The sequence below is a fragment of the Branchiostoma lanceolatum genome, chromosome 2 (genome assembly GCF_035083965.1).
Source record: "Branchiostoma lanceolatum isolate klBraLanc5 chromosome 2, klBraLanc5.hap2, whole genome shotgun sequence".
NCBI lineage: Eukaryota > Metazoa > Chordata > Leptocardii > Amphioxiformes > Branchiostomatidae > Branchiostoma > Branchiostoma lanceolatum.
This window is the reverse complement of record NC_089723.1, coordinates 362,726-376,634: the sequence shown is the minus strand read 5'-3', so window position 1 is coordinate 376,634 and position 13,909 is coordinate 362,726. Positions and strand designations below refer to the sequence as shown.

Genomic DNA, 13,909 nt, shown 5'->3' with positions numbered 1-13,909 from the left:
TCTTAAATACACTTTAGTTGAAGCATACTTTTTTCACCAAAATTTGAACAAGGCACTGCAATTGTACACTTTGTACAATTGACTAGTATGTTATCATTATTATTTGGCAGAAATAATATTGTACAAAGACATAAGAGCCAAGTATCTATCATAATTGTTTTACAGGATAGAAAATGTTCTGAACAGTCTTTTGGGGGCATTTTTAGATCCTCTAGTACTCATGACAAAAATAGTCAACAAGATTTTACCTCTCTGCAGTTAACAAGGGCAACATGCAATGCAGAACACAGTATTACATGTACTAATGTGCTGCAATTGTACTACTATTCAAGGGCTATCATGCCTTGATGTGGCACACGTATCTGTCCTTGGGCAATGCTAATACCAGTTTTACAACCTTGTATTTTACGACCTTGATACAGCCTGATTACCATGTTCGTGTCTCTGTGAGACATTGTTATTTGTGCACAGTTGCAAGTAGAGAATACAGCAGAGTCAATGAGGAAGAGCCACCAAACTGTTACAAAATAAAATGATTCAATTCTTGAAAAATAGCGAAGTCATTTTTCTACACTGGATGAGTTTATTTCACATCTAGTCCAGCTTTTCTAATTGAAACATTATAAGTGTGGCCTGCATGCTACTGCCTCCTAAATAGTGGCAACAACTAGCATATCAGGAAAAATAGTTCAGGAAAGCTTTGCTCTTTAATTATCCCGAGATCGGAAGCTTAATCTTAAAGTCACATTTGTGTATAAATACAGCATGTTTTTCACAATCTCCACACAGAAACTCTTCTGCATCAAACTACACTGTACTACATTTGTAGTGTCACAACAGATTATGAAACATGTACACAGCTATCAGAAATTTAAAGAGCAATCGCTTTGTTCCTATACTAAAACAATCTAATATTAGTTCAGACTTAGCTACTTCTCCTGCAAGACAGCTCTAGGAGATGTTAGTTGATACACCTGTGCAAAAATAGACTATTTTCAGCACATAATAGGGAATAGAAGAATACAGTTCTAACTTCTGGACTCACACTTTGTTCTTTCGGCCGATGCCATTGGTCCACTGTTAGGTCTCACCAGAGCAGTTAGTAAAAAAGCCAGTCTTGTATTCAGCAAAGCTCCAAAAATCTCTTCAGCTTTCAGCTGATATCGACGTTTCATTCTCTTATTCAGTTCCTATTCTAGAAAGCTTAGAAAACAGTAAAATTACTTATTGGGGCATAAAGCAATATCTATATATCTGTACATTTCACAATAAACAACTGTTTTAGCAATAATGTCTATCTATGGCCATCCACCTGTATGGAGAGGAAGTACCAGTCACCCATGTACCCATGGCTGCCCTGCACTGGTTTACAGCTGGGTGGGTTAACATGAGCCTTGTGATGACCCACGTGGGTTCATGTGTTCACCCATAAGTGTTCATGTTCACCCATATGGTTCCACATATTTTCATGTGAGTTTACATATCTATTCATATAGGTGACATGTTAACCCACATGGGTCAACAGTTAACCCACATGAGTTTATCCATAGTTTTCTATGCAGATTCACATATCTATCACATGGGTTCACATGTACAGAATACATTGCAAGTGGTGCTTTGTACTTATGGAAATGTTTTAAATTTGACTTGATAGACCAACAAAGACTGCATGCAGCAACCCAGCACATCTCTGCTTGTACAAAACTTTGTCATATCAGAGGCCTGTTAACTACAGTAGCGCATACATAGAGGCAACCTGAAGCCCAAACCCCAGCCAAAAGTACACCCCCTATACAGTTCTTTAGTGGTATCAGTATCCCCTAACTAGTTTCTACAGCAGTAGTCTCCCCTACAGTTTTGGCAGGTAATTTCTACTTGTACATGTAGTGCCCCATCCCCTTCTCCCAAACAGCCTAAGTACACCACTATACCGTTGTGTACCCATAGTAGCACCCCCTATACAGTTTCTGCAATAGAGTCATCCCTATACAGTTGTTAAACAGTTGTAGCTCCCCATATGACTCTTTGAAAAGGCTTTGAAGTTGGCATACATAAATTGATGCAATCCTTCAGAGGTGTAACACCCCCATACAGTTCTACTTGCACAGAACATGTCGTATCAGGGGCCTCTTAAATACAGAAGTAACTACATGTAGCGATATCCCAATACCTTAACCCCATACAACCCAACGTACCCACCCTATACAGTTGTTTAACAGTATTAGCGCCCCCTATACATGCCTGCCGGGTAATCTGTGCTTGTACATGCCTGGTGTTTTCAGGGCCCCCATACAGTTTTAACAGTTGTTTAACAGTTGTTTAACAGTTGTTTAACAGTTGTTTAACAGTTGTTTAACAGTTGTTTAACAGTTGTTTAACAGTTGTAGATCCCCAAACACAGTTATAAAGTGGACTTAGCTCCCCCTACACATTCCTACCGGGAAATCTCCATACAGTTTTACTTGTACAGAACATGTCGTATCAGGGAATTTGTAAATACAGTAGTGACCAAATGCATGTACATGTAGTGATATTTCATTTCATTCCACATCCAAATACCTTACCCCCATATATAGCCTAACGCACACCCTATACAGTTGTTTAACAGTATTAGCGCCCCCTATACATGCCTGCCTGGTAATCTCTGCTTGTACATGCCGGCGAGTGCGACGGCCGCCGAGAAGATCATGTCCTGGCGCGACATCCCGGTGAAGGCGCGGTGCCAGTCGGCGTGGTGAACCCCGGGGGTCGTGCGCTCGATGGCCTCCCCACAGGTCACGGCCAGCCCCGACCACCGCAGGTTGTAGTCGGGCGGGGTCTCGTCCTGCGCCCGGGTAACCGCCTCCGGGGGGACGGGCGTGGCCTGGGTGAACGTCTCCAGGGCAACGCCGTTCAGCGGGTCCTGCAGAACAACACAGCCGATGTCGAACCACCTGTGGAAAGGGAAAGTTTTGTTTACTACTAAGTATGTCACCTGGGGGAAATTAAAACACGGTGACCCAAACTTATGCCACCTTTTCTGAAAGACAAGTGCTAATGTTATATACTTGTATCTATCACCCAAATATCGTGACCATAGCTTGTCTAGAACATGAGGCACCAAAACCGATGATTCCACTGCAGTACCTATGAAAGCTGCCAGGGGGTCCAAAATCTAATCATTTTCAGATCATGTCATATCAACACACCAAATATGAAACCAATCCATTCAGCTGTTCTTTTCAGGACGTTATCTTTAAACGTTACGTTTACCAATAGACACACACAGACACACGTACACACACGCTACCCAATATATAACCTCAATTTTTCATGGAGGTAATAAGATATGACCCAGTTCTATCAGAGAGATGAGTTTTGATATGGAGTAAAACAGTGTCAACTTTGGACTATCCCAAACCGTCAGCTGAGGGAGACGATGCGTCTGACTTACTTGTCCGGCAGCAACTCCGCGATGAAGTTCTCCACAGAGACACACGGCTGTTTCTCATGGATCACACCGTTTCTCCTCAGGGTGTCGATTCTCTCCTGGGCGCCCTGGCAACCAAACAAACAAACAAATGAACAAACACAGACGGAGACACATGGTAGTTTGTATTGTATAGACTTCTGGATGGCATATATTGTGGGCCAACTCCTCTCTCTCTCTCTCTCTCTCTCTCTTTTATTTATTTATTTATCTTTAGGGTGGTCCCTTCAGTTAACATTGTAACTGATTTCTTGCGACTTATTGTGACAGTAACATTAAAAACTTGTACATGTCTGTTACAAAAGTAGAAACTGAACTCAGAACCCCACAGTGTATTTTTCCATCTACATGTACGTCTCCCTACCTTCAGTCCTGCGGCATACCCGACCGGCTAATCAACTGTGACGCGTTGCCCGTAGCCGTGGCTTACAGTACCCATGTTCTCCCTCCTGTACATGTATATTAATCTCCATGCAGACCTATAGGTTGCTAAGACCGTATCAAACTGGCAGATGAAGTACGTTTTGCAACCCAAGATTGCTATACAAGCTGCTTCTTCCAGTTGGATACGGTCTTTGCAATCCATTGGGTCTGGTTGGAGACTACATGTATGTTACAGAAAAGGGAACTATATTCCCGTCTAGTTATCTAAGTATCCCTACCTTCAGTCCTGCCGCGTACCCGACCGGTTGGGGCGCGATGTTGGACTGCGACGCCTCCCCTGTTATCGTGGCCTTGCCGAACACCTTCTGGAACGCGGCGCGAATGGCTGCGACCTTCACCTCCTTGTCGGAGGAAACGACGATGTCGATGTCACCGCCTGACTCTGGGGTGTGATTGGTCAGGGTTAGTCAAGACATAATCAATCAAACAATCAATCAATCAAATTACTGTAAATGCAGAAATGTTCGCAGTGGTTTTATGTTCGCAGTGGTTTTATGTTCGCAACGGTTTTATGTTCGCGGTTTTCGTGGTGTCTCTTTACCAGAAACTTAAGACCACCCTGAAAAGCCGTTCCGTTGTGTGACTGTAGTGCTACTATTGTTTCAAAAGCAAACTCAAAACCACTGCCAACACTCCATTTTCTCCCTACGGCGAAATTAAATCCCTGAGAACATTTCTGCATTTACAGTAATCAATCAATCTTCATTCTTCAACTTTGCAAACACATGTCTCAATTGTGTTGACATGGCAACATGTTTGATAGGTTCAAACAACACTAGATGGGCTATTCTCATAACGAGGAAATAGATAAACGACTTACTGATGTAAGGGGTCATGCCCGGGTCCATGGTTGTGATCATGGTTTCCACAGAACTCTGCAAGTACAAAAAACAAACTCTGAATAAGATTTTCTTAATATTTTTGCAGTTTAGACCATTCTGCATGTGTGTCCCTAGTACCTGAATCTGAATCTGTATTTTTCCACTGCCCTTCCCCACTACACACCAGAATGACAACCTACAACACTTTTCACTAATATCTATTATCTTAACAACTGAATGTTTTAACAAAATATAGCTCCGCTAACTTTAGTCAAACTGCTACAAATAATTGTACATGTGGTTATCACACTGTGGTGATGGTAAAAGAAACTTCTGAACTGAACTGTTGATACATTCAAGATTTCGCATCTCACCTTAGTTTTTTCCACGACTTTCTGCATGAGGGGATTTCCTGTGACCCAACCCCACAGTCCTGCTCCGCTACTGCCTCCACCTCGGTACCTGGGGAATAACAAATCTTCTGTTATTCTTACAGCTTCAACATACATACACATACACATACACATACAGGCAAAGACACAGAGAAAAACATGAACACACACACGTACACACACACGCACACACACACACACATACAGAAACAGACACACACACACACACACACAGAGAAACACACACATACAAGAACACACACACATACAGAAATACACACACAGGCACACACACATACAGACAGACACACACAGACACATACTGACACACATGCATACTGATACATACACACAGACACACACACACACACACACACACAGACATACAGACACACCCACACACAAGACTTCACCTCACAATCCATCCATAGCTTCTTGTGTTCCACTGTTTAACTACAAAGTGACGTTACCTCATGTCATCCTGTGGGTCCACCGAAGCCTCAGGGAACGTGATGCCCATCTGCACACCCTCCGCAGGCCCTGGGGCCAGGGGGGACTGCCCCACACCCAGGGGGGACTGCCCCACACCCAGGGGAACCGTCGGCATGGCTGTCCTACTGGGAGTGCCCACTGTAGGATTAGTCAACAGAAGAGGAAACATGTGAACTGTTGTTAAGCACTACAACCAATGTACGCACTGAATTTCATAAAAACTTACTTACAAAAGTTGATTTCTCTGTCTAAATTCTCTTTAAATTACAGTACTGCGATATTGAAGAAAGTACAAGTGTCTTGTTCTAAATGTGGTAGGTAATTTGAAATCACCCAGCCATTCCGATTGGTTAAAAAGCAGGTTGTTATTGTATAATCACCCAGCTCAGCAATCCTGATTGGTTAAAAAGCAGGTTACTAATGCATAATCACTAATCAGCAGGTTATAATTATGTAATCAAACAGCAGGTTATTATTGCATAATCACCTGGCATGCTGTAGGGGTTGGCTCCCGGTTGGGGACTGTACATCGTACTGACGGGAGGGGGTGGTGCCTGGGGACTGTACATCGTACTGGCTGGTGGAGGCTGGTACCCTGGGAATCCCGGTCCTGGGGGAGGGGTCTGTATGGGGGAGAATGTCTGAGCTGGTCTGGGGGGAGGGGCCTGGAGGGGGGTTCCCATGGGGGGTGGGGCAGTCGGCGTGCCTGGGGGGATATAAACATGCTGATGTTAGTGTTTTATACAACACAGAGCAGTCACTGTCACTAGGTTCTGACAACTTAGCGGCACACTTTAAACATGCCCACTCCCCACATGCCACAATGCTTTATTACATACATTTTATGTTACATCTAAGCACAAGACTTCTTACAAGTAAACATTAGAAAGAAGACAACAACAGCAAGACTGTGTAGCCAACAACTGAAGAAATAGCTTGGAGATTGCAGAAAAAATATAAACAACTTGACCAGTTCAAGACTAGGCTAGCACTGGGAAGTGCGAATGAGCGAAGACCAGGACATAACAGGCGGACACCTTCTTTCCTGATCCAAAAAGGTTCGAAAGTTTGTGAAGTACATGTTGAATGGATAACTGAGTTGCCATTCATCTGACAAGATGTACGATAGAGAATACTGGAATATGATGATGATGAGAAGTGGTCATTTGTCCAGGTGGTCCTTATGTAGAGGTGGTCACTTGTAAAGGTTTGACCGTAGTTGTAACCGCCATTAACATAAATCCGCTGGGTTAAATAAATCCGCCACTTTGAAAAACAGTGTGTTTGAGAGATCTCTAGTGCAGCACCCCCAGGTATGCACAGTTAAGATATTCGGGAGTGCATTATACTGGGGGATGTTGGGTTGGAAATTTGTCTGAACATATCTTTTCAGGGTGGCGGAATTATGTACCCTGGTGGAATTATGTTAGTAGATTTTACATGTTGAAAGGATATCTAAGTTGCCTCACCCGGAGGTGCAGTTGCTGCACTGCTGGTAGGGGGTGCTGCTGAGCTGACCGCAGGAAGCGGGCTGACCGCGGGACTGTCCTCCCCGCTCACTTCCTCCATCATCTTGACTCAGCGGCGGTGTGTACAGGTGGGGAGGGGGGCGCTACCTGAGGGACGGGAAACGTGGAGAAAACTCTTGATTCCATTTTATTCTGTATAAATATATAGTTAATACCTTGATACCGCATGCAGGATAGAAGCTGTCTGCAGAAATGCAGAAACGTTGATGGTGGTTTTATCATTTATGTTTATGGTTTTCGCGGTGAACTTAAAACCACGTCTAAAAGGCGTTCCATTGTGTGACTATAGCGCAAATACTACTAGTAGTACTGTTTCAAATGCGAACTCAAAACAACCGCAAACACTCAATTTTCTCACTACCGTGAAATCAAATCCCTGCGAACATTTCTGCATTTTACAGTACTCACTGTCGCTCTCTACAGAAACTGCTTATTCACTTTCACTCACTCGCAGACACAAGCTATACAATTGAAATAGAACTAGTACTGTATACTGTATTTGTACATATTCTTATGTTTGGAAAGCAGCCTGAGAGGCTTGACAAATCAAAAAGATTTAGATCTGGTCATTTCCGAAAAGACGTTCCAACATAATTAGTGATGACATCACAGTGTTATACGTGGTACGTACAGAAAGGCACAAATGCCGGTACACACATATGTTACGAGTAGAGTACTAGTACCTTTGTTAATATTATTATTATTATATTAAAACACAATCCTTACAGACTACATTCCAAACTATTCAATCTGAGTCTAACCTAAGTGGAAACACAGTCATAATCCCCTGCTATCATATTTGTTAAGTTTTCTTCTAAAACTAAAACTTGGCAAAATATCAAAATAGCTGGAAAAGGCAATTCTGATTTTAATCCTTCTCCAAAACATCATCTTCGGAAATAGAAAACAGTGCCAGTCAACTTTGGACACTCTCCACGCTAGTTCTTAACCATATGACCGATAAAGGCACCAAAAAAGGGACGAAAACTCAAAATTTCTCGAGAATTCGGATTAACTCACCTCCGTCTGTCTGCTTCTCAGTGTAAATATGGCCGCCAGAAGTCGGACTACCTCACTCAATTGTAGGGGTGGCAGGTCAAACCTTAGTAAATAAAGTATATAGTAGCTTCATCAAATATTCGATATTATCAACAAAAATGTATGAAATGCGGTAAAATATGGAACTGTTAAATTTTTGTACATAGAATATCATATTTGTGCATCAGTTGAAAGTTTATTACAATTTAGTAAACAAAAGTTTCCCCTGTGCCTTAGTGTTGCGTTCCCGAAACACACGTCACCGTGCCACGTCGGTTCAGCGGCAGGCGCGCACAGACAGGTCCGGTTAGTTAATGAGTTAACTACTAACCAAGTCATCTTAACTATCAACTGTCCAGGGAGGATCATAATCTATGTATAAAAGAAAACGGATAGCATTCCGGGGACAGTCTGTCTACCGGCGCCTAATTGTTAAGAGCGCCGCTGTGCGGCTTCTTATCGTATTACACCCAAAACTTTTAACACCTGACTTGCCTTTCGTCCTGCCTTCACAACCGAGATTCAGTTTCCCTAAAAAAAGCTTCACAGAACGAAATTATAGCAAAAATTCTATGATACAGACAGGCCCTTGTTCTGAACTGTGCCCACCGGATGTGAGTCGCAGTAGAATTCTGAAGTGATTTATAAATGAATTTGTTAAACAAAATCCCAAATATTTGGACAGCTCATTATAAGTGACCAAACTGGCTCGACGGGAATCTATCAAAGCTTTATTTTGCACCACTTATCTGCCAGGCCGAGTCGTTGTGGTTACAGCTACAGCAACAGGTAATGTCAATAAACCCTTTCACAAGTGCACGGATTTTCCTCGCTTCTATTTGTTCTACGTAACGTTATAACGTTTAACCTTTAACCGTGAGCACGGTCACTTCGTCGTAAGTCTTCGAAAGGTGTTGTGATATTGAGCTTTTAAGTAGGCCGTTACAGAACCAATCATCGGAAAGAATCTCAGACAACATTTCTGTAATAAGACAGCTGGATTTTGTACGACGCTTTAACGACTATCCCAGTAATGTCTTGCTTGCAGTCGCACTCTGACCGTACGACGAAGTAACCGGGCCCTTGTCACTGTCGATGTCAGTAAGAATGAAGCTGTTGAGGTCTTATGTTGTGAACAACGTGTGATGATTAAGACGGTACTCAACCGTGCATGCCTTGACTGGGAAGCGGTCGGGCGACAATATCGTAAAAGATGGCCCCGGTAGCTAGGAAGATGTGTAGAATTGAACCGGTAGCCTTTTTGATCACAAAAGCTCTTGAAATCCTAGCCTGGAGTCCAGCCTTATTAGCTTTCCGTTCGCTACCCAAGCTTGGGAAAGCTAATAAGGCTGGACTCCAGGCTATTGTAATCCTACTTGGTCTAAAAATGTCTTCTTACAACTTTCACCACAGCCCCGCTCAATCCCCCATCACCATCACCCCAGCAAGCTATCACTACGTCATCTTCGGCACGACACGTCATCATGGTGTCCAGGGTTCTTCTGGTTGTCCTCCTGTTCGCCGTTGCCATGGCAACTATGGATGACGACATCCTGGAGTTGAAACGTCAGATCCTCCGTGACGTCACGGAGGGAAGCCAGCAGGAGGCTGTGGAGGTGAGTCCTGATCTCCAAGCAGATGTGGGGCGTGTTTTGTACCATTTTGTATCTCTTTTATACTTCCCTCTGCATCTACTGGCAAACAGAATAGTCCAAGTCTATCAAGTTTAAGGTTGTTTTCTGTTGCAAATCATTTTCCAGTAGGTGCGAAATGTGCTAGAAGTTCGGACTGAAATTCCCCGGGTGCTGCAGTTAATGTCAGGGTCACAATTCCCGGCCGAACAGTTTGCGGGAACAGAAAGTATGAAATAAAACACAACAAAACACCCGAAACGTAAAATTAATTTACAAGTCATAAACCGAAACGTCATCAGGGAAATTCCCATTGGTTGTGAAAGATAAAATGAATCCAGTACGTTCCTGTTAACAATCTTCATACGCAAGTTGACCTTTGCTCTCGTAAGAATTAGTAATGCAAGCATGTACCAACTGTAGTCTTGATTAAAAAATGTATATTTTTTTCATACAAAGTACAGTCTAGGCAGCATGCGTGACGGAGGCAGGCCCGTTTCTCAGATGTTTCGAGCATGTTAATTTCATTTCTAACTGTGTGAACCTTCCTCTCCACAGCCGGGGTCCATGGGTCGCGCATGCGCAGCTGACGGCGACTGCCCCAAGCCGGAGAAACGCCATCCTCGCGACTAACTGGTGGAATCAGAAATAAAGCGACGCCGGAAGTTGATGTTTTTTCTACGTATGCTTTGTTCTCAAAAACGGACGTCAAACAATATACTGGGGGAAGGTTCCAGACAGAAAAGTATTCAAGCAAAGCTGTATAAATATATTACTTTGAGTACATGCCGAAAACAGTTCTCATTTATTCAAGAATCGAGAGGCAAAACAGATTAGGGATACTAAAAACAAGTGCTTTACAAAAAAGCTGGTGTTTTGTCTACGTTTATGAGTGTGAATTGTCTTTTCCCTTTTCTTGAAGTAAAATCTGCCAGAGAAAGTCACTCAAGGGCTGTTGAGCCTATAAGAAAAGAAAATGTCATTTTGGGAAAGGAGTGTTTTAATAGAGAAAGGCAGATTGGGGAAAGCAATTTAGAAATTACGGCACTTAACTTAAGTGCTTTTGAAAAAAGCTGGTCTTGGCCTGGATAATTTTGCTAAAATTCATGAAAATTCCCATATTTTTGTGCCGAGCGGCGTCACTTTCCACGTCCGTGTTGTCTGTAAAAACTTCTGAATGAAGTCGATACTGAACAATGGAGCATTTGCTACTGTAACAAAGAATCGCTGTTTTGCAAACAACATCAAGAGCCTCTGTTTACATCGGGGATAGAAGTTTAGTGGCGAGTGTTTTGCAAGAATCATCTTACCGCGCATAGGAGCCGCTGCACGGTATTTTCCATTACAATGAACAGAAAAATTTGAATGCCGGGTTTGGAATCTATGAAGTCCTGTTCATAAGACCAAGGCCTTGTATACATTAAATGAATATTTAAAAATAAAAAAAATAAAAAAAATGATATTTATAAATATAATATTGATAGATAAATATAATATCTATATATATTATTTTTGATATTTGATATCTAAAAAGAAGAAAAAATCCATGCGTGGACTCGATCCCTGATCCTTCGGATCCGAAGGTCTACGACGTTACCAGTCGAGCTAAATTGTGGTGTCAAGATTGTGATAGTACATCATGCTTAAAGGTCATTACATTGTATCATTTATGTCGATTTTTCGTCGTTTTCTTGACGAAATCATTTTTTTCTTGTGCAATGTTGTGGCATATATGTAATATGGCCATTTTTCAGGATATCAAAGTCCAAAACCACAATGCAATGATATTTCCGAACAGTTGTAGCAGTTACATGCGGTCGTCATGCAAATCAAGTCTGCCTGGCTTTTCTTGCTCCCCAGCCATATAAGGCAACGGCTATGCAACAATTTTAGAAGGTCTTGCCATGTAAGGTCATGGTGTGCGACACAGTGTTGAACCAAGGAAACTCACGGATGGTTTGTTGACCCAAAGACACAGGCATGTCTTGAACTGAGCTGTGAATATCAGGGGCACAACTCTGGAGCGGACTGGGAAAGGGAGTGTAAATGTGTTCTCACTAGGAAGACAAAGTCTTTGGTAGTAACCCATTTAATCATCAGTTCTGATGACCTAAGAAGCTAGAATGACGGCGTATAAATTGATATGCATTTTTGAGGAAGTAAACTAAAACACCTGCGTCACACCTAAATTACCACAAAAGGCGTCGCACCAGAGGCTTCGGTTGACCTCAAGTTGTTACCTTCGAGACGTTTTAGATTCTTTCAGTTATATCTTTACCTGATTTCATGATCAGGTTGAGTTTTCTATATTATCATTTGCTGCCAGCCTAGCTAGCCTGCAAATGCAACTAGGGGCGCAGTTTTTCACAAACTGCTTGAATAAAAATTAAGTATTTTGGTGATGTATATTTTCTTTCATCAAAATAGACTGTCAGCTTAACTTGCACAACTACCAAAGACTGCTCAAGCTATCAAATCTATTTGTCACAGTTCACAAAGGAAGAACAAGCAACTCTTTAAGTTGCCTGGGTAAGCTTTCATCAAGCAGTTGTGCAACAACATGTTACAGCTGTGGCGTTTTTGTACAGCAAAGTAGAATGCAGCCAGCTTGTTCAGATAACATAAAGGTGACGCAACATACCGATCTGTATGATACAGACGGTCGATAATTGTGAAAGTGCAGTTTCGTAGCCTAGGTGCAAGTGTAGGAGCCCCGGCACACGTGGTAATTGGATGGCACCAAGGCTACCAGTTTCTTACATCGTTGGAACAAGCTTAAGAGCCTTAAGAAATCAATAAATGCACCCTGCACCGGTCCGTATTTTACGATTACTTATGTTATACATGGGCCGTGATAGCGTTTTTTGTTTGACGACAACAAATTTCTCAACTTATACAAATGAAATACAGCACGATGTATTCTACACCCTTCCGCGGATAGGGTCGGCGTCCGGTCGGCCGCTCCTACCCGCGAGCTAGCTATAGCTAGTGCCTCAGGTGATATGTTAATTTGTTGTTGACTTGTTAAATATTCTTTGTGTATTCGGGCCGCGGACGTTTCGTGACGTCACCCTCCGCTGACCAATGGTAGCGTGTCGTCAGTTTCGGTGACGTCATGCAGGTGTACTTCAGAAGGAAGTGGCTGGTTTCGGTGCCATTTCCCGCAGACACTGTTCTGTCAGCAGGACTACCTGTGCCATTTCTCACAGACTACCAGTGCCATAGCTGCAGGAAGGGGAACAAGACGCGTTGAAGACAAGGTAAGGAGCCTCTTATGTCATTCCACAGGCGCAATGTAAGAGATGTAGCGACAGTGGTGAATACTGAAGTGTACACGCTAGCTTTCATGTGACCATATATATTATTTCTATTTTATATCTTATTTCTGTATTCTTTTACTAGGGTAGCTCCCTCAGTGGCTTCTGCTTGATTTTCAGGGAGGCCCTAGATACACATATACAAACATACAAACAATACACTGATATATACATAACATTTGTGCGTCATAACAAAATCATATCCATACTCATAGTCCATATCGTGCCAGGTCGTAAGGATTGAAGGTCAGAGGTATTGTGGTATTCAACATGAGACAGGGCACAAATATGGTGGATAGCAACCGTTGCTAAGGCCGAGAATTCGGAAACATTGTGTATGTGTGAGCATGGCCATGATGGGGGTAGACTTTAACTCCAAGCAGACCTACCGGTGGCAAAGCAGTATCCATAGGGCCGAAACTGTATCCACTGACTACCGGTGGCCCATGCATGGATACTGTCTTACCATCGAAAGATCTGCTTGGAGATAAGGTAGCCTTCGTTGCAGCCCCCGCCACGCATTTGAAAACACAGTGTCGTAAAGCAAATACAAGAGGGACACGTACATGTACATACTACTTTTGAACACGTTGTTTTGACAAACTGGCTAGTTTCGGGCACATACCATCAACCATGTATTTTTTCATACAGCTAAAGAAAACTTTAGTTTAAATGACTATGGAAACTTGTGGCATAGACCACAAAGCATACATCAGCGATGCTAGTTTCACATCATGACCAAACATGGTGCCAAGCGAAACTAAGAATCAAGTCTT

At 42.6% G+C, this 13,909-nt stretch overlaps 1 protein-coding gene across 1 annotated transcript; it reads right to left on the bottom strand.

Moving 5' to 3' along the window:
• Positions 1-520: 520 nt before the first annotated feature.
• On the bottom strand, positions 521-6,316 carry LOC136427123 (protein PRRC1-A-like). The gene is made up of 7 exons (XM_066415857.1): positions 6,106-6,316; positions 5,597-5,756; positions 5,109-5,196; positions 4,734-4,788; positions 4,132-4,295; positions 3,434-3,537; positions 521-2,933 (listed from the first exon to the last, which is right to left on the bottom strand). The coding sequence occupies exons 1-7, from the start codon at positions 6,299-6,301 to the stop codon at positions 2,621-2,623; spliced, it is 1,080 nt and encodes a 359-aa protein (XP_066271954.1). The 5' UTR covers positions 6,302-6,316; the 3' UTR covers positions 521-2,620.
• Positions 6,317-13,909: the final 7,593 nt, after the last annotated feature.

Excerpts from the sequence above, each read along its gene's own strand:
- LOC136427123 (XM_066415857.1), bottom strand. The coding sequence starts at position 6,301 with ATGGGAACCCCCCTCCAGGCCCCTCCCCCCAGACCAGCTCAGACATTC. Across the intron at positions 5,757-6,105 it reads CAACCCCTACAGCATGCCAG|TGGGCACTCCCAGTAGGACA; the intron begins GTGATTATGCAA and ends CTAATCCTACAG. Across the intron at positions 2,934-3,433 it reads GCGGAGTTGCTGCCGGACAA|GTGGTTCGACATCGGCTGTG; the intron begins GTAAGTCAGACG and ends CCCTTTCCACAG.